The 26,397-nt window shown below is 41.1% G+C and overlaps 1 protein-coding gene across 4 annotated transcripts in view; it reads left to right on the top strand.

Annotated features, from left to right (window-relative positions):
• The window catches only part of Tafa2 (TAFA chemokine like family member 2), a 436,599-nt gene that overhangs the window by 381,730 nt on the left and 28,472 nt on the right, over window positions 1-26,397 (top strand). For all 4 annotated transcript variants that reach the window (XR_007833356.1, XM_051170898.1, XM_051170897.1 and 1 more), the window contains exons 3-4: window positions 23,890-24,042; window positions 25,229-25,353. Coding sequence is in view for 3 of the 4 variants with exons in the window: in XM_051170898.1 (XP_051026855.1) it covers window positions 23,890-24,042; window positions 25,229-25,353 (278 nt within the window). In the remaining variant the exon portion in view is untranslated. The remainder of the gene's footprint in view (window positions 1-23,889; window positions 24,043-25,228; window positions 25,354-26,397) is intronic.

The raw sequence follows: 26,397 nt of genomic DNA on the forward strand, positions 1-26,397 counted from the left end.
GTGGGAGCGTCAGGTTACTTAAACCAGGACAGAGCCTTGAATCAGCCTTCTGTTTCTCTGTCATTTGTACCATGGTTTGTTCAGTGTTTGTCTTCGCCATGAGACTGGGGGAGAATTGTCTTTGCTCTGCCTACCCTACAGTAAACATTAATCAACAGTGAAGAAGTGGATTTTAGAAGTCACATAAGGCAGGAAGTGGGAGTAAGAATAGGAGCTGAAACGAAGAGGAAGCCTATGCAAGGAATCTGACATGCAAAGTCAAGGTTCGTGGTTAGGGTTCACCAGAGTCACGGCCATGAAGAGTCACTGGACTACCATGAATAGTGCTGGGTAAGAAGTCTGCTCAGCACTGGTCTTGTAGCAACAGGCTTGGAGAGTGAGTTTTGGCGGCAGTACAAAATGTCAGCTTTCCTTAGCAAGCCAGAGCAACAGTCCAAGAATCTGAGTCCAGTAAGCCGGTTTGTAGGCTGAGCACCTACAAAAATCTCCAACAGTGTTACCCACTGGACATTTGTCATCTCAGTTAATCCCGACAATAATACTATAAAAATATATTCTATTGTTCCCTTTTTAATGGCTGAGTCGCCCAAGGCCTTGGAATGTGGTGACTACAGCAAGTTCAAGTTCACATGACCTTAGTGAGCAGGATTCCAGATTTACAGTAGGGGTAAGGGAGTGTTGTTCTCAACAGAAAGAGAAGTCCCTCTGAACTGCACATATATTTTTTAATGTTCCCTAAGGTTGTCACTACTCCTTTTTCTCAAAGGCATTAAGAAAACTATCACTTCTATTGATACACACTTATATTTTTCATGTCTTGACTCAATTGTGAAAGCTTTCTATGTATTATTTAATGACAGCCCCTACAATAATCCAGTGAGACAGATACTGTGATTCTTTTTTTTTTTTTTTTCTACACACGGATGAGAAAACGGAAGCAGAAAGAGGCTAATCAGCACGCCAAATACTGCCCAGAATATAAGTAACAGTCCTGGAGCTCGAAGCTGAGCATTCTGGACCTAGAGTCCATGTTACCAACTGTTGCGCAACCACTTACGTAACCTAGAGAATCTCATTTACTAAGGTTGCTTAAAACTATGTGGCACAGCCACAGCCACCAGAAATGGCAAAAGTCATGAAGCCAGCACAGCTGTTTGACGCAGTTTCCAGCAGGTCTGAGCCAAATGCTGTGATTGCTGTCATTCTGACTCTCACTTTTAGGTTTTGGTCTTTCAGCAATATGAATCGCTTTATGTCTTTTCCTGAGAAAATTATGTCTTGAGTCTTTTTAGGAACTTACCATCCCTTCTGCTTTCAGGGAAATACTTTATCTGGGCTGTTTGCAAGTCTTTCTTACCTCAGAATAAGTTCTTTCTCCCTTTGAATTCCCTCCTGGTGCTCTCTCTCATGATTGTCCTTTACTGGGTGGAGCTGATTCTCCCTCAGCCCTCCCCACATCATTTTGTTTTAATTCTAGGGCACCCTGCAGTTGCTCGTCTCCTTTATCACTTTATCTGTTTTTATTGTTTTTGTTTCGTATTTAAATTTTTAATTTTAATTTTATTAATTTATTCAGATTACAACTCAATTGTTATCCCATCACTTGTATACTCCCATTCCTTCCTCCCTCCCTCCCTCCCACTTTCACCCTATTCCCCTCCCCTAGGTCTATGACGAGGGGGACTTCCTTCCCCACTATATGGTCATAGCCTATCAAGTCTCATCTTGGTATTCTGCTTATTCTTTCTTTGAGTGCCACCAGGCTTCCCCACCTAGGGGAGGTGGTCAATTTTTAAAAATGTTTATTGTTACATTTTTTAAAAATTTATTGTTTTAGAGCACTTTTGGCTCACAACAAGCTGAAGAAGCGACAAGGTTTTATCCCTTGCTCTCCGCCAGACAGATGGTTGCATAGGCCCCCCCCCCCATTATTCCAGTTGGCATAGGCACACAACTGCCGACCCCACAAGGACACAATGTCACGCTTAATGTTGCATATTAACGCAGGTCTAGACAAATTTATAATGATAAGTTCACCACTGTGGTGTCATGGAGTTTATGATCACTGCCCCTATCCCTTATATACAGTGTTCACTCCCTGGGTGTCCTTATTCTCCATCTTAGGAATCCTCCAACCAGTTCAGAGTTTGACTTTCATAATGTTCCATGATGGAGCTGTACAGGAGGTAGCCATTTTAGATCACACTCTTCGGTTTAGTAGCAGGCGCCTGTTTCTTTCATTTCTTTTCATATTTTGATTGCTCATTTCCTTTCAGCATTGAAAGGAATTACATTGTTGGGATGTACTGGTTGATCTGCTCATCTGTGCAAAGGCATTTTTTGTTATTTCTTAGTGTTGGCAATTATGAATAAAGCTGCTATAAATAGCCGCATGTCCGTACATTTTCAGTTCCTTTTGGTAAACATCCCAGAGTATAATAATGGAATTATATGATAAGAGTATGTTTAGTTTTCTAAGTAGCCGTCAATTCTTTTATTTATTTATTTGTTTGTTTTTGAAAAGAGATTTTTTTTTTTTTTTTTAGCTAGAGTTTTATTGCTGTGGCGAGACACACCATGACCAAGGCAACTAACTCTTTTACAAAGGAAAACATTTAATTGAGGCTGGCTTACAGTTTTAGAGATTTAGTCCATTATCATCATGGCGGGAAGTATAGTGGCATCCCAGCGGACATGGTGCTGGAGAAGGAGCTGGTAGCAGAAGGCTACTGTGCCACACTGGACGTAGCCGGAACATAAAGAGACCTCAAAGCCTGCCCACACAGTGACACACTTCCCAATAAGGCTACCCATCTTCTAATAGCACCACTCCCTGTGGGCCAAGCACTCAAGAACAGGAGCCTAGGGGGCCATACCTATTCAAACCGCCACATTCCACTCCTTGGCCCCCAAAGGGTTGTAACCACAACATAATGTAAAATGCACTTAATCCAATTTCAAAAGTCCCCATAGTCTATCACAGTTTCAACAATGTTTAAAACCCAAAGTTCAAAGTCTCTCCTCAGATTCATACAATCTCTTAACTGTAAGTCCCTATCAAAAACCAACCAAACAAACAAAACCAAAAAAACCAAAAAACCAAAAAACCAAACCAAACCAAACCAAACCAAAACAAACAAACAAAAAACCCCAACCAAACCCCAGATCATATGCTTCCAACATATAACAGCACAGGATATACGTGTTCATTCCAAAACACAGAGATGGGAGCACAATGAGGAAATCCCGGACCAAAGCAAGACTGAAACTTAGCTTGGCAAACTCCAACCTCTGCCTCTCCAAATAATCCAGCTAAAACAATGAGGTATAGAACTAAACGAAGAATGTTCAACACTTAATGCCTGAGAAACACTTAAAGAAATGCTCAAGTCCATATTCATCAGGGAAATGCAACTCAAAATGACTCTGAGATTCCATCTTACACTTATCAGAGTGGCTAAGACAAAAAACTCAAGTGACAGCGTATGCTGGTGAGGATGTGGAGAAAGGGGAACAGTCCTCTGTTGCTGGTGGGAGTGCAAGCTTGTACTACCACTTTGGAAATCAATCTGGCATTTTCTCAGACCCAGCTATACAACTCCTGGACGTATACCCAAAAGTTTCTCCATTATGCCACAAGGACACTTGCATAACTATGTATGTTCATAGAATCTTTATTTGTAATACTCAGAAACTGGAAACAAGGTCACACCTACTCCAACAAGGCCACACCTTCTACAACCCATGAGTTGTTGGATGAAGCCTCTGGTGACTGTTAGGGAATTGTTAGGCTTTGGATGGCGGAGCAGTAGTGGGAAGACACCAAGATGGACCACGGGCAATAAAGAGAATGTTAGAAGAATCCTCAACACCAACGGCAGACAGAGAAGCAACAGTATAGAGAGGATTCTAAGGGGAGAGAGAGAGAGTTCAATATGCAGATGGAAGACCCGGGACCCTGTTCTTAGAGCTTTGTAAGAATGAGGGAGGTTTCACAGGAATTACAGGCAGCCAGGCTTATTGACTCCAGGCAGGAAGCAGGAGGGATGTGGAGAGCCGGTACCCATTTTGATGTTAACTCACTTCCTAGATGAAATACCCTGATTCTGGGATCCTCTGTTAGCTTGTGATTCAAGACAGTGTCTCAGTTGGTTGCCTGTGAAAGGGGAAAGAGTCCCGCACACGAGGACAGCTGGATTCTAAGCTCATGTTCTTACAGGAATATTAACTGATCTGCTAGATATAAGTGGAGAGTTAAAGCTAGACACAAAGGCTTTCTGATCTTTCAATCCAGGGCTTATTGACAGAGTCTCCTGAAATTCCATGAGATTGTCCATTAAATCAAGGTGTTTAAACACACCCATAGAGGCATATTCAGACACACACAGACACATACATACATACATACATACAGACAGACAGACAGACAGACACACACACACACACACACACACACTACAGTACACTTACCAACAACAAAGCATGAATAATTGTTTTTACCATCTCCTGTTGTTTCATCTAATACTGGGATGTAAAATTACTCAGTCTCTTTCTTTTTCCATCTGTCTTGAAAACCTTTATAATTAATCATGTATTTATGCATATTATTTGTTAAATATAAGGGCTTCCTATTAGAGCCCTCAAACTTTGCAACGAATTGGGGATTCAGAGGTGAAAAATCACTTTTTCTCCTTAAATTCTGGCAGAGAGAAAGATCAAGATTGACAAATGTAAGTATAGTGCTGATGACGTATTTTGGTGGTAGAGCACTTCCTTAGCAAACCGGAGGCCTTGCATTTAATTCCTAGCCCCCTGTCCCCACAAAGCCAGATGCTACAGAAGCAAGTAACTAAATGTTCCTTAGGGACATCCCAGGAGTTAGTTGGCCGCTTTGTAGAATAGATTATGTGATGTTCCAAATCATGAAAGCTGGGGGTTAGAGAGTATCACAAGGTTAAAAGGGGGAGAAGAATTTAGGAAAGTAGTGAGGTAACCTGAGCAAAAACACACAGCTTACATGGCTGCAGTACACCCAGAAATAGGTGTGGTTTGGAAATTGAAGCTAGAAAAAAAAAATAAATAAAAAGGCAGACTGAGACAGGATGGTTTTAGCATACCCAGAGTTTGAACTTATTCCATAATAGACAGAAAAGAGTCAGTGTGTTGTTATGGTTACTGACTTCCTTTCAGTAAGGTGGGTTTTGCAAATGCAGAGGAATGCAAGTGGACAGACCACGTAGAGATCTCGTGTCTATGGAGGGAAGTAATGTTAAAGACGCCTGTTAGCCAGAAACTGTGAAGGTGGGAGGGAGGTAAGGAGATGTACTGGAGGCAGAATGAGAGGAGTTTGGTGGCCAACACAGAACTAGAGCTTAAGAAAACAGATTTAAGGTCTTATGTTTCTGAAACTCTAGCTATATGAACTATCTGTTTTTAAGTCATCGTCCTCTCATGTCAAATGGCAAGGTTGGACACTGTTGTTCAGCATTGCTTTCTGTAACTGTGTGGGGAGGGGGGCGCATGCCACAGTGCATGGGTGGAGGCCAGGGGGCAACTTTGTGTGGGGTGTAGGGGTTAAACTTTCACTGCCTTTTTATTAGCTGAGCCATCCTGCTGGCTCTGCTCCTTAAGTCTCTGTGAATAATGGTTCTCTCTTGAAAATCTAAATTTTACCAATACAATAATTTAGGTCTTCTTGAGTTATGTAATAATTATCAATGACCATTTTAAAGCATTGTTGTGAGTGTCGATTCATTTGAGTGTCACTGTCACACCTATGACAATGAAACTTAAATTTTATTTTACAGATGAGTAAAGGATTAGAAGGCTGAACACATTTTTTTTTCCCTCAAATCATGACTTTCTCCTCTCTGTTCTTTCTAACTGGATATTTCCCCTAAGATGTTCTTGAATGGATTCACGTTCTCCCTAGCTGCAGTAATAATTAATACTCTGTCATTTTATATTGATTAGGTTGAGTATTGCTATGGCAACAGATTAACTAAAGTCACATTTTAACATTACCTATGTCACTTCTCTGCCAATACATGTGTCATTACCCATACCTATCTGTAAGGGAGGGTAAACATATTTGATGCCTTAAGAAGTAGTCAGCTCTTAAAGCTGGGATCTCACACCACGCAACCCCAGAGCCCAGGCAAACTGCTCCTTCAGCTACATTTTAGACACACTGCCATGGAACTGGCCGTGCTTAAGCTGCTCTGTGCATGCAAGAGTGCAGATCAGCTTTATAATGAGAATTACACCGTGAAGCTTAGATCTTTGTTTGTGTACCATTAAGAAAGAAATCCAAAGCACAAGTTTTCTAAACTCTCTCCCCACTTTCTCATTGTTCAGTGATTTCATGGAGTTCGTGTTTTCGGCTGGAAGAAATTAAGAATCTGTTATGCTTCAAGATTCATTTTCTATTAGGTCTAACGGGCTGTCCTCATTATAGTGAAATTCAATCATTTCACAAACCTATGGAACTTTTGAGTGGGAAAAAATCCTTAACATTAAATGAACTCTAACTATTTCTTGCTTTGCCTCACATTGTAGATAAGAGGGAAGAGACCCAGAGACCTAAGAACATATGCACACTATGTTCTCCAGGGGCTGGTCACTGTGCAGTAGAATCCAGGTCCCCTCCCTCGGTTTGTTTGGCTTTTCCTAGCATCCCTCCATTTCCCTCAAGAAGCATTCAAGTTGCACTGTACTCCTCCCTAGAACCTTTAGGGATGTTACTAACCATAAAAGAACAATGCTCCTATTACAATCTTTGGGAATTGTGAATGGTCTAATTTTGTATTTTGTATTTTTGTGCAATATAGGATTAAACAGAAACTCTACTTTTCAATGCCTGCCATTAGAAAAGCTATAAGTAAATCACACAACATTAGGAACAATAAATTATGTATTCCTGATGGACCTTTCCCTGTTAGTTGTAAACTTTTATGGTCTTGCATAATAAGTTGCCTTATGAGGTACATGTAGGAGGTGTGACTAGGGGTTGAAAATTTACTGGCTCCTGCCTTGAAGCTTGAGCCTGGGTAAAATGGTTCTGCAGAAGACTCCTGCAGGTTAATTGCTGTCCCTGCAATACTGATCAAGTACTTCCAATACCTTGAAAGTGGTGCTGCAACCTATTTAGGATAATTAAGTAACACAAGCTAATTGTTAATTGAACAAATCATGGTCATGTCAAATACTAGTCTAATTTTATCACAAGAGTATATATCCTAGGTCTAACAGATAGATATAATTCTGTAGGTCTATAAGGTAAAATACTTAAATAATGTCTTCAAAAGCCTCAGGGACCTACGGAATATATCATTTAAAGATTTTTTTTTTTATTCTAAAGATTCTTTAACAACAAGACAAGTTAACTCCTGGCAACACCCTGCCTACCTCAAAGAAGATGATGAGCATCAAAGGAGTTGGCTTCAAATATGGCAAACGAGCCAGTGGGCAAAATGTCCTCATTTCTGCCACAGACAAAATTCTGCCTAAAAATGGGCAAGCTTAGATGCAGGCAGAGTCAACAGCTGAACTCTGCTAAGACAGGATAAGCAAATCCTCAATAGTTCCTGCTTGGCAAATATGTCTGTCAGATAAATTGGACTAGAAGGCTGAAAATGATGCTCCCACATTATAGAGAGTTTTGGATGACTGTTCAGGCAGTAAACTGTCTCAGTGATTTTTTTTTATTTTGGAAGCTGCTAACTTGCACTTCTGGTTCACTTAGGTATTTAAGTTTTATTTCTTCTCAAGTCTCTGATGGTGTTGAAGACCAGATAGTTTAGTCTTACAATTAAGCTTAGTTGTTTAAGGGTTAAGACGTTTTAGGTCTAGATAGATGTTTTAAGGTGATAATGACAAGATATGATAGATATTGATTTACATTCAGAATTTTAAATGCATCAAGATAGGAAAATATTTTCTTCTAGGCTGCTAAGTAAAAAATAGCCAAACACTAAGAATGCAGCATCTATATAATTCCTGATTGTTTCATGGTTCTTCTTGCTGTAGGTAGCTTATTTTATATATGTGTAATAATATAAATGTATATGTGAAACATAAAAAATATTTAATAAAAACAACAACAACAAAAGAAGACGATGACTGTTGAAGAGCATTAGTGGTGCACTACTTTATTTCAAGCACTCTGGAGGCAGAAACAGGAAAATCTCTGTGAGTTACTGGCCAGCCTGTCCGACAGAGTGAGTTCCAGGACAGCCAGGGCTATTACATAGAGAAACTCTGTCTCAAACAAACAAACGAACAAACAAAGCAAAAATAAATAAATAAATAAATAAAAACAAACCCCAAAATTCCCCCCAAACAAACAGATAAATGTCTGTGCTGTAGCTAAGGTCTGAGTTGAAAACTCCTCTTGGATTTTCTCAAGTTGAGCATTTTGTTAACAAACAGTGTTCTGTTGAGTTGACAGTTCTGGGTTGTCACCCTGTAGTGACACTGTTCTTTATCCCAATATTGTAGTTTCACACCTCCCCACCTCCTGTGGAACAATTTTAGAAAACAGGAATTATAAAACCACTACTGTCACTTGGCTCTTCCCTTCTTACTCTAATCACCCTGGCTTTATAAGTTATGGGAACTCTGGAAATTTCATTCTGGTATTTAAATGACCAATTGCGTTTAATTAGATCACTGTAGCATGAGAGTCTAAAAATACACCTTCCTTTCTCACTCTAATGAATAAAAGCGAGAAATTAGCTGTCTCAAAAAGTTTTTGTTTCAGCACATTTTTTATTCCATTCAAAGTGATTTACAGCAACCTAAATCCACTAACTAGCTTGTATTTCAGATGGCCATTGGTGCATGTAGGCCACGCTTTATTTCCGCTTAGAAGGTATGATACAGACTCTTCTGGGAGCTACAGGAGCTGGGCAAAACTGTTAAATAGGGGTACATGAAGACAAACAAAATTTCAGAATCAATGACACAAATCAGAACACAAATAAGAATTGAAATCTAATGGAGAGGAAAGTGAGTAGGAACAAATTCACGACTGACTTGATGCTAAATTTACTCCTTTGTAGCTGAGCGTCAGAATGAATTTTTTCACATTCTTCTCCTGTCAACACAATTAAGTGCACAGAGAGTTTTTGAAAGGTGGAATTAGAACTTCTACACAATGTAGATGACTCCCTCCAGCATCCGTGTCTTTGTTGCTTCTGTGCATGTCATCATTTTGATATATGTTAATTTCACCAGTGGTAAAAATAAACATCATTAACATCTAAGTAGTGTTATGAAGCATTTTAAAAGAGTTTCATACGACTTAGCTCTTACAGTCTGCATGAGGACTCTAGGGAGTCTAGGGCGTCAGCCCAGAAATAATCAAACCCCTTATTTGCAAAACATTGAACTTGGACAAAGGATTATCAGCATATAGGTCAAGATGCACTTGAAATCGATGAGTACTTTTAGTGGTTACCACACATGCACCCTCCACATCTGAAGTTTCAATCTGGATTGTGTGTTTAGAGGGACCACCGAAGAGCCACTACAAGAATCATTAAGGCCTTGATGTCTAGAGCAGGGTGAACACTCTAATTAGTCTGCTATTAGCTGTTTCATCTGGAGCAGTTTAACATGGCTCTGTCTCAGCTTCTTCCTCTGGGAACTGGAGATGATAATAACTTCCACTTCAATATTAGTTGTTGGAGAAAATGAAATGGTTGATACATAGTCAGTAGTTTTAAAATGTTATTGACTACTACTACTCTGCAAATTATTCCCCTGTTGTATGAGTAATTTTACATATAGGATGTGGTATATATATATATATATATATGTATATATATTTGCTATTAGTATTAGGCTGAAGTTACATAACTATGACTAAAGATGAAAGGTTCATATAAATATTGTGTCAATGTAAACTCATTTTATCTATCAGTGTGTTTTTGGTTGAATCCACAAGTATCATATCTGTCCATATCATGTTTATGTTGTACATGGAATACTACTCATAATACATAATTTTAAAATTTCGTACAAAAAGCCAAATTACTTTAATGTGTACCTTAGTCTGGAGTGTACCTTTTAGTATTGTACAATAGCACTTGGGAACAAAGGCTTTGGTAAATGTCTCATCCAACCCTATGCCGGAATGTTCTAGTTTCGACAACATGGCAAAATGGTTAGGATCATAATTGGTGGTGCAAGAGAGCCTTGTAATGGCTTCTTTCTGTGGGTACCTGTAGGACTGCGGGTCCCGTTGCTCTGGTGAGATGCAGGTCAAAACCTCAGGAGAACTGGCAAGACTTTGGATGCCATGTTAAGAAATCAGGGAAACCCATCCGTCTCTGTTGTCATTTCACAAAGGTCTAGGAGACATTTTTTTGTTTAGGTAGCTTATGAATGGGGAAAAGTACACAAGGTGTGAGTGTGTGTGTGTGTGTGTGTGTGTGTGTGTGTGTGTGTGTGTTGGGAACTGTGGCATAAAGCAGGGTATTTCTTCTTTTTCATTTAAATATTCTCCAGGGGTTTTGCATTATTTTCTTATGAAGCTAAATGATCTTCTGCGAAGCTATTTTGTTAATTTGGAAAGCCTTGATACCTGATTAGATTAGTTGATCACGAGCTTTGTCTGAATCTGTGCAGAGAATTATAGTCTGGATTTCCTACCAGCTCATTAACCTTTTAGAGGAAAACCACAGGCACTAGTGCTACCTTCTTAAATTGCTTATTTTTCATTTATTGAAAACATACCACATGCTGAGATGTGTATGAAAAATTAGCCTTTATCTCCAAAACACTGATTATCATAGTAGGAAATTTAGGTATATAGCAAACAATTTATACATTTGCAAATATATCCCATATTATGGTGAATTAAATTATTCTAGATGTTTTCCTTTTTTAAAGATATCTCACTTTATGGGCTATATTTCTCAGCATTTAGAAGAATATTGAAGGTAGAATTTTGTCATCACACTTTGAATGCAAGTCTGTCTATCTATCTATCTATCTATCTATCTATCTATCTATCTATCTATCTATCCATCATGTAGCTTATCAATTCCTAAATACACAAGTACAATCTGCTCAATCTGTATAATGTTACTAGTTTGTATGTTTTCAGGGATGACCATTTGATATTGGATAGGCAATTGGTGCGCTCTTCCTCGGGGAAGGTTAATTCTCCCACTCTCAGCATTCTGTAGTTGCCTGTGGTTCTTTGTGTAGGGTTGAGGCCTCTTGACCTTTTCTGCTTCACTTTGTAGTGCATTACTGCTGTTGTCCTTGTTCAGCTTATGTTTGGACAGTCATGTTGGCGAAACTTTATGGGTGTAGCTTCTGACATTCCTGGGAGATCCAGTCTCACAGCAAACTCCTTGATCTTCTACCACTTACAGTCTTCCCACCTTCTTTTCCTCTCCCACAGTGCTCCCTGAGCCTAAAGTGCAGGAGTTGTTTTGTAGCTATAAATTGGAACTGGACTTCAAAACTCCATATTTTGACTGGGTTTTGTTTTCTCAGGAGGTCTCAACTGTTGCAAGAAGAGGCTTCCTTGATGAAGGCTGAGTGCTGTACTTACCTGTGGATGTGAGGAAAAACATCTAGGATGCAGGCAGGGCTTAATCTGGCCTTGCAAACTGCAGTTGTAAGTTCTCCAAAATCCACAATTTCACCAGCCTTGTGTAGTTGTATAGGCGTCCAGGACCGGGCATAATTTGGCTCTTGTTGAGCAGCTCTGAAGTCCAGTTAAAGAGCTCTAGTTATGGCGGAGGTCTGTTTGGGCCCCTGTTGTCCTCTCTGGGCCTCTGTGTCTTGCTGGTCCTTGTTGTGGTTTATAGACTTTACAGCTGGGTAGAACTGTTAGCTGCTTCGCTCCTCTTAAGTTTGCATGGGACCCTCTGGTGACATAAAAGTGAGTCCTCATTGAGGAAGCTTTCAGAGCAGTTCCAGCTCAGGGGTCTCTGTACCTGTGTATTTTCAGCAATAAGAACTTACTCTCCACCTCCAGGGGTCAACTAAGGAACTACCAATAATATTTTAGGGGTCTCTTGGACGACTCTGACGAACAACACAAAAGAGGCCTCTCATGTCTAGTGTTGACGGCTAGTAGGATGGTTATTTTGGCTCTTATCATCCCAGATGGGAAATTTTCATTTTAACCTATATGTTTCTTCATGCACTCACCTAATCTTATTATAGGTATTTATGGTATATGGTTAATAGTATGAGTCCTTATGATTATTTCAGACATTCTTATTGCTATTTCCTCCTCATCTCTCCTTCTTCTGTATTTAGCTCCCTTCTCCTCCATAATTAGGGCTCTATCTCCATTTTTTTTTTTAGACAGGGCTGCCCTGGAGTCACTTTGTAGACCAGGGTGGCCTCAAACTCACAGTGACCCACCTGCCCCTGCCTCCCGGAGTGCTGTGGTATCAACCATGCACCACCGCACCCAGCTTCTTTACCCATTTTTTTCAAGTTTCCCTGATTGGATACTTGACATTGCAATGGGGCTGTAGTGGCCTATGTCTCAGCACATAGGAGTACAGGAAGAGTGTTTAACATCATGAACAGGCAGCAGCCTGGCAGGGGCTATGATGGGAGCTCAGGCTCACAGGGCAAGTGAGTTTCAAATGAAGGAGAAGGTCCACACCTTGAGTAATATATAGTGATGCTTGTAGTCTGTCTGATTCTCTGGGTCCAGGGGAGGGAGAGGTTTACATTGCTATGGTGAACGGAAGGGAACATGCTAATATATGTATGACTTAAAGGATGTAGGGGGAGTACAAGGGACACATTACAATGTTACTTCTCATTACACAGGTATGTTTGTAGGGCAATCCCATCCATTTGGTGTCCTGGAGTCCAGTAGCCTGAGCATCATGAGCAGAGGAGATGTGCAGTATCTCTTTGCATAGGCATTCAGGGGAATATAGTCCCTGCTTTCAAGAGCACAGCCGGGTACCCTGACTGACAGTGTCAAACAAGGTGGGCTCCAAACTAACTTCAATTATATTTGTAGTAGAACAGAAGACTACAGGCTCTGAATTGTCCACTGGACACCCTTCTTCAGCTTTGCTCCCCAAAATTGTTAAAGCCTGTACTGACACCGAGTTGATAGTTCCCTTACCACCTCACCAACATATGATGCTCCATATGGGGTGGGGCGTCAAGGTGTGGATCTTCCTGTGGGAGGTCCTCTCCACTTCTGCCTCCAGTGCTCTGCCAGGTCCTGTGGTCCTTACCCTTTGGGCGACTCTGAAGGGAGCAATTTTCTCTGCTCTTGCTGCCTTCTCCACTTGCTGATTGATCCTTCAGAAGCCCTTTTCTGACTGCCCACTGTGTAGACTCCTCAGGAACCCAGTTCTACATGGAGAACTCACCCCAATAATACTGTAGGGCCCCCTTCCTATAGATGTCTTTCTTCCTCTTCACTTGACCCTCACTAAGCAGAGTCATTGGTTGGTGGTGATACCACTTCACCTCTTCCTTTTGGCCTGATTCTTTCTGAGCAAACCCTCCCCCCCCAAAAAAAAAACAAAAACAAAAACAGAAACAAACAAACAAACAAAAAACCTTTGTTCTCACCTTTTCTTTCAGCCATAGACCAACAGTTCTCTAGAATGTCTAGAGACACACCTTTGGCCTGTATCTTCCTTAGGTCATCTATTGCTGCAATAAAACACCATCACTAAATTTATCTTGGGGAAGAAAGGATTTGGTTCACCTAATAACAACCAGGGAAGTCACTGACGGAATCTGGAGGCAGGAAGTGATCCAAGGCCATAGAAGATTGCTACTTACTGGCTTGCTACTCATAGCTCTTTCTACTTTCTTTTTTTCTTATTGCATCTAGGATGACCAGCCTAGGCATGATACCACTGCCAATGTCCTGGGCCCTCATATGGTAATCACCAATTAAGAAAATGTCCTACAGGCTGGCTTACAGCCCAATACCAGAGACATGTTCTCAATTGGAAGTTCATATTCCTAAAAAACTATAGCCTGTATCAAGTTGGCATAAAACTAGTCATCAAAGCATGTCTCTCCACAAACTTGTGGATTCCAGATAGAAAAGAGTTCTACTAAGCTAAATTATGTCACGTTCTACCACAGCCCAACCTGATGCAATGTTCCCTTCGCCACTGGCCACCGCTATCCCTGGTATATTTGACTTTCAAATTTAGAGGCACCTCAAAAATCTTCTCCAACACACTTTAATTTTAGCAGTTAAACAAGCAAACAAATCTAATTGTCTAATCTAAGATCCATGGCTGATCAACCCAGCACTATAATTGATGGTCTTCAACCCTTATATACTCTATGCTACATTTTCTCTTTTACTTCTCATCTCTCAGTCCTTATTTTGCAAAAACACTTTGTATACTGTTACTATTGCCCCAATTTGCCAAGACACTTCCTCATTTGCTTGGGCACTCAAGTCCCCCACCGCCCCTGCTGCACCTAAACAGTCTTTCCCAGGGATTTTATCATACCCTTCGCTTCTTCAGGCCCTTTGCTCGGGACCTGTCATACCTTACTCATATGCTCAGAACTCTTCTCCAATGTGTAGTTGACCTTTCCTTGCAGTTTCTATAATATACCACTACATTAACTTTCTGGCTAACTGTGGATATTGTCTTCTTCTATCTTCCATATGTCCTCCTCCCGAGAAACTTACTTTGTCCTCACGTTACCCCTTTCTTTCTGTGGTATATGTCAAAGCTAATCACCCTGAGCAAGGACTTAGCTTCTTCCCAAACTAAACAGGACCTTCTCTCCTTGCAGGACATAGCAGGTCATTTTCATCTGAATCTTCGCTCCATTGTCTTAGGAAAAAAAAATCCTCTTTACCAAGCTATTTGTGGTCCTTTCCCAGAGCCCCTGGACCCCTTCTAACCTATTAAGCACTTGTCCCCTAAGCTTAAATAGTTCCTTCTGAGTGCTGCTGTAGTAGGACTCTTAGATTCCTCTGAAGCTTTCACCTCATGTACGTACTCCTCTCAGGACTTAGTCTTTGGTGTCCTTTGGCAGTTCCACAGAGACACACCCATCTGAAGGACAGTCTTTGGTGTCCTTTGGCAGTTCCACAGAGACACACCCATCTTAAGGACAGTCTTTGGTGTCCTTTGGCAGTTCCACAGAGACACACCCATCTGAAGGACAGTCTTTGGTGTCCTTTGGCAGTTCCACAGAGACACACCCATCTGAAGGACAGTCTTTGGTGTCCCTTGGCAGTTCCACAGAGACACACCCATCTGAAGGACAGTCTTTGGTGTCCTTTGGCAGTTCCACAGAGACACACCCATCTGAAGGACAGTCTTTGGTGTCCCTTGGCAGTTCCACAGAGACACACCCATCTGAAGGACAGTCTTTGGTGTCCTTTGGCAGTTCCACATAGACACACCCATCTTAAGGACAGTCTTTGGTGTCCTTTGGCAGTTCCACAGAGACACACCCATCTGAAGGACAGTCTTTGGTGTCCCTTGGCAGTTCCACATAGACACACCCATCTGAAGGACAGTCTTTGGTGTCCTTTGGCAGTTCCACATAGACACACCCATCTTAAGGACAGTCTTTGGTGTCCTTGGCAGTTCCACAGAGACACACCCATCTGAAGGACAGTCTTTGGTGTCCCTTGGCAGTTCCACAGAGACACACCCATCTGAAGGACAGTCTTTGGTGTCCTTTGGCAGTTCCACAGAGACACACCCATCTGAAGGACAGTCTTTGGTGTCCTTTGGCAGTTCCACAGAGACACACCCATCTGAAGGACAGTCTTTGGTGTCCCTTGGCAGTTCCACAGAGACACACTCATCTTAAGGACAGATGCTCTCAAACTCTAACACTCTATTCTTGCTTCCACTTTTCGTAACCTCCCTGAGTTAACTCACCAGTGTTCTTCCTTTTATTAGCTCCATTTCCCTCCCCCTTCTCCCTCCTTTCTCCACCTCTTCCTTCCTCCTTCCCTATCTCTTATATTCAATAAATATACAAAGTGTTCATACAAAATCCCTTAGTCATCGTCCAATGCTGTAAATGTGTCAATCCAGCTGGGCTCATTCCTGTAGATTTTTGTCTTCCAGAGGACTCCTACTCCCACATCAATATTGATCCTCTGGTACCCTCTTTCAGTCATCTGTCAGATACTCAGCTCTGAGGCTTCCAGTTGCTATACTGTTGGGAACTCCTCTAAGAAACCCCATCTAACAAGCACATTCTCCCATTTCCATGCAACCTTACAACAGGCAGAATTCATCACCCTTACCTGGATCCGAATTCGAGAACAGGACAAGAGTTACCATCTACACTGAATGCAAATAGGCATACCAAATCTCCCACTAACATGTTATAATTTGGCAAGACAGAGGCTTTTCCACCCTTTGAGTCACCCCTATCATTAAAAGAATATTAATTTACAAAGCTGTTCGGGATGTCTTCCTGCTGTTTGTGGAAACTGTCATCCACTGTGAAAATCGTTCGGTTACTTTTGATGAGAAAGCCAAAAGTACCCACTTGACCGAACACCCTTGATAAGTAGATAGTTCTAAACTCTTCCTTAAATATTTCCATCTCTCCCAGTTTCACAGGCTTAAGCCCTGTCTCCTCTGTTAATTCTCTTATCGGGTTAGCCTTTTTCTCAGATCAGCCTGTTACATCCCCCTAAGAGGCTCTCTAACTAGAAAAATGTAAATCATCCTTAAAAATTTTTGGTCTTATTGCCCCGTCTGTCCTACACCAAGCCATCCTTTTACCATAAATAATCAATTTCTTGTGGGATACCAACCACTGCTCAATTTAGTTAAGACCTGCATCTATGTCTCCACTCTTCCACAGACTCTCCACAGCATCACCTCTCAATGTATTATCTGCTCTCAGGCTCCCAGTAAAGAGCTCTCCAAATACCTCCTTCTCCCATCTATCAAACACATTATAGTGCCAGACTGACAGGATGAACATACTGCCACCCTCTCACCAACTCCACCATGTCTTCACACTGATAGACACATTCCCATGTTAGGTAGACACTTTTGCCAGCAGGAATGAGAGGGCACAAAAGGAATTCATATCCTTGTATCTCAAATCATTTTTATTGCTGTATTTCCCTCTGTACTATCTAACAACGAACCTGGCTTCATTTCTAACCTGTATTCTACACCTGACTACATCCTTAGATATTGAATACTCTTTCCATGTTTTCTATAGAATCAGTCCTCATGAAACGCAGCACATGCCAAAACTTTTCTTGAGCAGCTTGGCTAATGATTGACCTCAAATTGTCCTGGCCAGCTCTTCTGGTTATTGTCCTCCTTGGTTGACAGGCTCTCCCCAGAAATTCCAAAAATTAATGTTTGGCAGGTCCATCACCATACACCTTTCTTCTTTTTTGCTACCCTTTCTAGACTCGAACCTCTTCTTATATTTTAACCAGATACACTTTGCAATCTTTTGCTCATAGTATCTTCATAAACCTCATCTATATCTCTGGTTTTCCCTAGATCTTGATCTATTGGCTGGATCTTCCCAACTCTTACAGTCTACATGGTAGTGATCACACTAGGTGTTTTTGTTTGTTTGTTTGTTTGGTTGGTTGGTTGGTTTTTCGAGACAGGGTTTCTCTGTGTAGCCTTGACTGTCCTGGACTCGCTTTGTAGACCAGGCTGGCCTCGAACTCACAAAGATCCGCCTGCCTCTGCCTCCCCAGTGCTGGGATTAAAGGCGTGCGCCACCACCGCCCGGCTCCACACTAGGTGTTCTTGCCTACTCTAACAGCAGCAAGAGCAAAGGGTGTCTTTCACTGGCAGTACCACTCTAAGCTCAAACGAGCTCCATAGCCTGACCTCCTAACTCCCAACTCTTCTGATGACCTTCACTATGCTGAGTTATATCTCTATCTCTGCTCTCATGGGCTTGACCTGTGCATGCTTGGTCCTCACATCCTGCAGCTAGTAGCTACCGCGACCTACTAGCTACCCCGTAGTGCTCTAACTGACACCTTTCAAGACTGGTCTCACAAATCCTCAGGACCAGTTTTCTCTGTGACTAACCACAGTCCATTCTCCACTACTGAGCACTCTGAAGGAGCCATGGTATACTCCTGGATCCTCTGGCTGATTCCTTTTTTTTTTTTTTTTTTTTTTTCTTCTCTAGAGAGATGCCGTTCAAACCTTCTGACTAACTCCTATGCGATACTAACCTGTCCCCCAAACATCTGGCTCTGCTTCTCCCCTGGAAAGCACTGGTCTCTAGCAGTCTTAGCTCCTCTGGCTACTGGAAGCACTCGCCTACAAAAGTTTACCCTCCGTACATGGCCAGGTCCCTCCCAAATAGATGCCATGTTTTCACTTTTCTCTTCTTCCCAAAAGAAGAGACTTTTCTTGTCAGAGAGATGGCAGAATTCCTTTGTGATGAAATGATCCTGCCTTCCTAGGAGAGACATCTGAGGAGCCTTACAGAGATGTTGCTGCATCTGTTCTCCTGAATAATTATAAAAATTCCAATGTCCAAAATAATCTGTAATCACACAGGCATGCTGCCCCATCTCGTCTGTAAACTGAGGCACTTTTCATTTCACCATGTTCTCTGCAAGTGACCATGTATATAAACTAATTCCTTGCTGCACTCTATCGCTTCTTCCCAGAAAATTCCTGTTCCTACCTCCACACATATTTGCTTCATAGTCTCCTTTTCCTTTAAAAAAAAAAAAACCCTCTTACTTCATAGGAAGAATAGATGAAATTGGGTATTTGAGAACCTTATCTTCACATGTGTTAATCCGCACACCACTGCCCATCTGTGGACCCACACCTTTTGCCTTCAGTTGCTATTGTGGACCGTGTCTCCATATCACATTGAAGTAACTTCCCCCTTTCATGCCCTACATCTCACTTCCTTCTTCCTTCTTGAGAGGGTTCTTTTTCAGTTGCCCATTCCCCTCGTGTATTGCCATTTTTCTGTCTTCCCAATAGACAGACCAGAAAATAAGAGTGATCTTTTAGCATTCATTTGCAAAATTCTGTTGGTTTCACAGTCTTTTTTTTTTTTTTTTTTTTTAGCTATTGCTCTATTCTCTTCTCTGGTAACAGAAGAGTTTTGAAAGAAATTTTTTATTAACTTTACAGTCTTACCTCCTGTTCTCTACCAAATTTACTGCCAATATGCTTTGTTTTCCAACACCTATTCTCTAATGTACTTAAAGTGTGCTTTTATTTTCCCCCTACCTTTAAACATGATGTATGCTTAGTCCAAGCACTCAATGCTTGACTATTATCATTTTCTGAATGATAAAAGATAATTAATAGAAATGTCTACTATAGGACCAGCAATGTTCTAAGCATGCTCAGCATAGTACCCCATTTCATCCTTAAGTTAACCTTTTGTAGGTAATATTCCTAATGTAGATAAAGAAAACTGGTGTCTGGAGATACTGGATGACTTGCATCAGGTGAAACAGCTGCAGAAAGGAGCTTCGATTGAAATCTAGTGACCATGATTTCAATTGATGTTTTAGCTGCTACATTTATTCTTCTAATTTTCATTGTGAAAATTGCCTGCATTTGTCTTGTACATTCTGATATTTTAAATAATTGTATTGTATAACTGCTGTATTGAATAAGTTAGCATATTATTTTTGTGTGCTTTTGGGAAATCAAACATAAAGTTTATTCTCTTAGACATTTTTAGAGAATTTAATGCATCATTAACTGTAGTCACCACGTCATATGACAGATTCTTTGAATTCATTGCTCTACCTTAAATTTTCTAACCCTTGACAGACATTGTTTCTCCAGCTGTAGTGTCTAATAACCACCATCCTCCTCCGAGTTAAATTTTTTTCATAACATACATATTAATAGATCATGTGGTACCTGCCTTTTTCTGCCTTCCTTGCTCACTTAAAGATGTAATATTCTGGACTTACATGTATGTTGTAAAAATACTGGCAAGATTACACACACACACACACACACACACACATACATGCACACACACACACACACACACACACACACATATATGATTGTATCATACATTTCCTTTATCTGTTCACCTGCTGATGGGCACTTTGGTTGATTAAATTTCTTGACTATTATAAATAGAGCTATTGAGAACACAGGAGCACAGATTTTTCTTCAACATATGAACTTCATTCTCTTTGAATGTGTCATTATATTTGGGTTGTTAGATCACACAGAAGTTTAGTTTTTAGTTCTGAGGTTCCTTCATACTGTTGCTGGCACCGTTTATACCCCAGTGACAGTAAACATTCTCTCTCCTCCACGTGCCAATGCTTTTTAGTGGTTGTTTTTGACAATAATTGTTTTAGATGGAGTGGGATGACCTCGCATTGTGCCTTTGAATTATATCACACTAGTAATTAAAGATTTTGAGCATTTTTCATATCCATGTTAGCCAGCTCTACATCCTCTCTTGATAACTCTATAGTCTCATAACTTTTCTATTTTAAATTTGACTAATTGATGTCTTCCTTTTGAGTTGTTTAGGCTTCTTACATATTTTGTAGATTAGCCATTTATTATAATTAGCTTATTATTATTATTATTATTATTATTATTATTATTATTATTATCATTATCATCATCATCATTGCTATTTTTTATGTAACATTAGTCTATTCCATGGGCTTTTCTGTCTTTGATTGTCTTTTGCCACATAGTTTTTTAGTTTGTTATCATCTATCTTTTTATCTTTGCTTTTGTTGTCTATGCTTTCGAAGTTATATCTAAAAAATCAAATATTGCTCAGACCAATGTCATAAGCATTTCCCCCTATGGTTCACTCTAATTGTTTCGCACTTCTGGGTCTTGCATTTAAGTCTTGGGTTCACTTTGTGCTGCTTTGTCTACACAGCATAAGGAAAGGGTCTAATTTGACTCTTCTGGGCGGCCAGGTGTCACAACACCATTTATTGAAGGTACTGCCTTTCCCCTTCACAAGCTCTTGATGTCTTTGTCGAAGATTTATTCTCCTTGCTCAGGATTGCCTTAGAAATTCAGGGCATATTACTTTCTAAATGGACAATTACTTCTTTTCATTTAATTGGATCTTCAGCAGGTTTGACAGCAGCGATCAATCCTTCCTTTTGGGTACGTTTTATTCCTTGGTCTTTAGGACTCTTGTTCTATGCGCTTTTCCTTTCCCTCCTTAGCTACTCATAGCCCTGCTGCCTTTCATGTTCTGCACCCAGACTTCAAACTCACTTCCTTTTTCTCTTCTGTATGGTTCACGCCCTCACAATAGTCTTGTTCAGTTTCTGGCTTGCCATATAACCTATAGAGGACTTTCAGGTTTGTGTTTGCAGCCCAACTTGTCCCTCCAAGCTCCACCTCATAAATAGTTCTCTAATTTATAACTCTAACTGTGGTTGTTATGTGAACCTCACACTCACCGGGACCAACACAAACGTAGTGCTCTTCTCCCGGCCCCTGTCTCCTGCCAACCATGTCCCCTTTCAGGCCTTTATTAGACCGCCAACTTGTTTTGTTTTTTTCTTTTGTTTGGGGCAACGTTCTCTGGGTATCCCTGGCTGTTTTGGAACTTGTTCTGTAGACCAGGCTGGCCTTGAATCTGGAGATCCACCTGCCTCTGCTGTCCACGTGCTGGGATTACAGGTGGGCTCCAGCACCATCCAGCAGAGCACCAGCTGCTAGGTGCTCAGTTCGTGATAAGTTCTCCACTGAAGCATCCTTCACCTGCCAGCCTTCCGCATCTCGGCTACAGTCTGTCATCTACCTCTCACTCTCAGCACTGAGCTGCCTCAGCAGAGGAGTGCCTATCCTCTTCAGAGACTTGCCCTTCTAAAGAAAGAAACAGCAAACTCTTGATTAGACAGCACAGGAGCCCTACATTCCCGACACATTACCCCCAACTTCTCCCCTGTTCATCCACCTGCCCTGTCCACCCTGGCCATACTGCTAGCACAGAGGGACATTTCCCAGTTTCAGAAACATGCAATGGCCTTTCTTTTCTTTGTTTACGTTCCTTCCCTAGAGCTTCATTAAAGATGCTGCTTCTTTCTAATTCAGCCTGTCATTCCAGCGACATCCATCGGAGAAAGCCCTGAAACTTTCCAGTGCGGATGTGAATTTCTTCCCCGATCAACTACTCCCAACCACACCTCTCTCCTGCATCTCCTTCAAATATTTACTTACTTCATAATTTAGTTGGGTGCTTATGTTTTTCTCCCTAGCAATATAAGCTCTCTGAGGACAGGAAAAGACTTTGTTCTGTTTTATTCATCCTGTCCCCAGCACTCTGAGCAATTTGTTTATGTGTGGTATTCACTCATTTTGACTGTCACCAAGCACAGTGCAGCAGGCAGTATAACTTGTATATAATAATAACACGAAACATAATGTATTTGGGGAGATAAGAGAAAGTGACTCATGCATGACTAAGAGAATACTTAATAGAGCATAAGGTGTGGGTTCAGAAGCCTAGATCTTATTGATTTTAGCAATTGTTTACATATATATACTATTGAATCAAATGTAGAGAGTGTCTCTGGTTGGTATTCATAGTGACACAAACATCTGTGGCACTGGAGATTGCACCAGCTTCTTGACTGTTTTGAGAACTATCTGTCAACGTTGTATGTCACACCTCAGTTTCTTGGTTTTATATTGGGGGATAAGAAGCTACACTATATAAGATTTTCTTCCTCAGAAAAGTTTAAGCAAGCTATCTAACCCGAGTTATTGCTAACTCCATGTCATATCTCTAACGGGCAGGTTGATATAAATGCGTGCTGTGCTGACCTTATTTGTGGAGAGAGGAGGTTCAAAGTATTTACGACATTAAACTATGCCAAAGAACCCACTTATCTATTTAAATTTCTACTTTAATGGTTCATTAAAAGTTTCTGAAAACAACACTCTTTCGGTAGATGCTTATTTTGTAAAGCTTTTTTTTTTTTGGTTTGTTTTAGGAGACGAAACATTGTGATTTATCGTTTTACAGAAAGGACAGTAGATTGAGGAAGGAATGTGGGGAGAAGGCTATATTGATGCAGGCAAACTAGAGTCTTTCAAAGCATGCCATGAGGGGCAGAATTTTCAAATCTCCCCAAAGCTCTGTTGGTCATCTTACTTCGAGGTTAGAAAAAATGGTTCTGTGAGCCTGTCCGCTTCTGAGATGGCCTTCCCAAGTGTCTGGCTTCCAGAGGTAGTCCATCCACGTTCTGCCTGTGGATATTGTCACAGGGTGGCAGTTGTCTCCTCAGGAGAAGTGGAAGGAGGAATGATTGTGGGTCCTGACATTGCCAGGGACATGTAGGAAAACGGTGGTACTTTTAGACTCTTCCCATTAGTTTATTTCCAGGGAAACTGGGCAGAAAACTGTAAAGATGCAGCAGCGTTCACACATGCCACTGTTTCCCAAGAGGGTGTCCCCCGCCGAAGCCTCGCCCTCTGCTCTGAAGAGGGTCACAACTCTCATATCACCCTGCTGTGAGTGTGTGGCTGTCCTCAGCAAGCTCACTGCAGGGCACCACATTCAGGGGTTTATGTTCTTGTGATCAGCACATTGAACAGGAAGGTGTGACATGCACAAATAAATATGCTTTTATGGCACCATAGATTGCCCTTGTGTTACAGACTCCTTTAAACAGTATCTCCTAGGCTAGTCACTAATTGTTCCTGCTTCACCAAGCATTTGCTAACAGAAATGGTCTCAGCACATTTAGAGAAGAAATCAAATCTGCATTGCAGAGTCAACGTCATTGTATTTCTGGTTCCACGCATGGCAGATCCATTATAGAGCTATATTCCATGTGTTTCTAATTAAAAAAAAACAAAAAACAAAAAAAACAAAAAACCAAACAAGTGTCCAAAGCGTTCTTTCTCAACGTTGTTTCGTGTCTTATTTCTGTTTGCACAGCTCACCATGTTAGAACGGGGACTTGCGAGGTGGTGGCGCTACACAGATGCTGTAATAAGAACAAGATAGAAGAACGATCCCAAACGGTCAAGTGTTCCTGCTTCCCTGGGCAGGTGGCAGGCACCACACGAGCTGCTCCATCTTGTGTGGATGGTGCGACCTCTTCCGTTGCTCCTTGTAGTAACGTAGTTGGAATTGGAACCCCACTATAATGCTCTCTACTGGAGTCACTCCTAGAGGACCATGCTGTAAATCACACGGAAGAAAAGAAGCTATTTATGGGCTTTTTTTTTGTGTGTGTGTGTGTGACATGAATACCTCTAGCTAGGGTTAATCACTTCTCACGTAATTCTGCTATAAAAGTGTTATAATGAGGTTCCAGTCAGTCAATGTGCTTCTGATATTGTTGCCATGAAATATAGATTTACTGGCACATAGTAGATGCGTAAATTACTTGGGAAAATCAAGATGGTTAAGTAATGTATGTTCAAAAACCCTGGACAGAGTTTAAGAATAAGAGAAAAAAAAAAAAGGTCAACACCATTTACATGAATGACTGGGTGAAGATAAAATTCACATAAAATGACTTAAATGGAGATATATGTGAATATTGGTTTCTTTGCCTAATAGTTCAAATTATTATAGTAGATTGTAAATCTTTGTTTGAGGCTAGTAATTGTTGCATAATAAACAGTAATTAGTTGTGTGACCTATTCCTTGTGAAGAAATTGCTGTTTACAATAAAGAAAGAGAAAAAAACATATCAGAACTACCAACACTCTCCTGATTTTTCGATTTCTCATGGAGAGTATTTCATTGACTTTAAAATAGTGATTCATAAGGGCATGGGTACAGTTTATTATGTGTGTATGTAAATCAGTGTAGGGTTTTCCAATATATTAGTCTCATGAAGTCTGTGTTTTCACTTGAAACATCCTTCAACTTTCTGAGTATAGCTATTATTTTCTGTTGAACATTTTAGCAATTTATTAATATTATATATGTATGTTAGTTGTTCTTATTATGAAACAGTAGCTGGGTGAGGTGGCTCACGCCTTTAACCCTGCACTTGGAAGGCAGAGACAGGTGATCTCTGTAACTTTGAGACTAGCCTAGTCTACACAGTGAGTTCCAAGATAGCCAGCACTACACAGAGAATTCCTGTCTCGAAACACCAACACACACACACACACACACACACACACACACACACACACACACACACACTCCTATATTAGAAAATTTCTTGAAAAATACAAAGTATATTAGTTAGATCAGTGAATTTTTCCCCATGAATATCAGATAGAAATATTGAGCTAATTTTTCTCTCTCCTCATAGCATCCATAGTGGAACAAAAATGGTGGTGTCATATGCAGCCCTGTCTGGAGGGAGAGGAATGTAAAGTCCTTCCGGATCGGAAAGGATGGAGCTGTTCCTCTGGGAATAAAGTGAAAACAACCAGGGTAAGTAGACAGCCAGATTGGGATGGAAAAGGCCTGTGATTTAGGAGAGAACAGGGCATGTGCTGTGCTGTGGGATCTTATGTGGAGTCTGTAGAATGAGGGAGCATAGTTTTAAATAATGTGTATTATCCATTAATTCACTTATTCATAGTACATTTTAATTTCAGAATATCATCTTCTGCCAATGCCATCCACCTCCATGTTTTCTGATTAATGAATCATTTTTCTTCGTAAGATACTGCCAGGGACCCAAGTCCCCCCTCCCCTGCCTCAGGATGCATCCTGTTTCTTCATAAGATACTGCCAGTGACATGATGGCCCTCCCCTGCCTCAGGATGCATTGTAAATGGCAGACAACTGGCTGCCCCTCCCTGTACTTCAGCTGGGTAGTTATGGGAGCTCATTCTGAGAAAGATTGATTAGTTTCCATACGGCGTCATATCTATTTCCAACTTGGGGTGTTTGTGCTTTGTGAAAGCAATTGCTTTGTTCTTCCTGGGTGTTGGATCATTACCTGATTTTCCAAGGGTTGAGGGCTGCAATCATTCTCGTGGGTGAGGGAAGGGCAATTCAGAACATTAGGATCAACAGGAAACAAAGCCCAGCACAGGAGCTCTGCAGGTGCACTGCAGGTGCACTGCAGGTGTGCTGCTGTTCTCAAGACCTTGGGAGAGGAGTGAGAAGTCACTTTATTTTTCATTTCCCCACTGACTACAGTTTTCTTCTGGACTGTAAGAAATGGACAGGACATTCTCCATAGTTGTGTGGAGAGCGGAGGCTAACTCTGCCATGAACTCTGGTGCCCCATATTTGACCACCTCCCCTTGGTGGGGAGGCCTGGTGGCACTCAGAGAAAGGATAAGCAGGGTACCAAGATGATACTTTATAGCCTATGACCATATAGTGGGGGAGGAGGTCCCTTCTGTCACAGACCTAGGGGAGGGGAATAGGGTAAAAGTGGGAGGGAGGGATGGAAGGAGGGAGGAACAGGAGGATACAAGTGAGGGGAAAACAATTGAGATGTAATCTGAATAAATTAATTAA

This window comes from Acomys russatus, chromosome 28, assembly GCF_903995435.1.
Source record: "Acomys russatus chromosome 28, mAcoRus1.1, whole genome shotgun sequence".
NCBI classification, from domain to species: domain Eukaryota; kingdom Metazoa; phylum Chordata; class Mammalia; order Rodentia; family Muridae; genus Acomys; species Acomys russatus.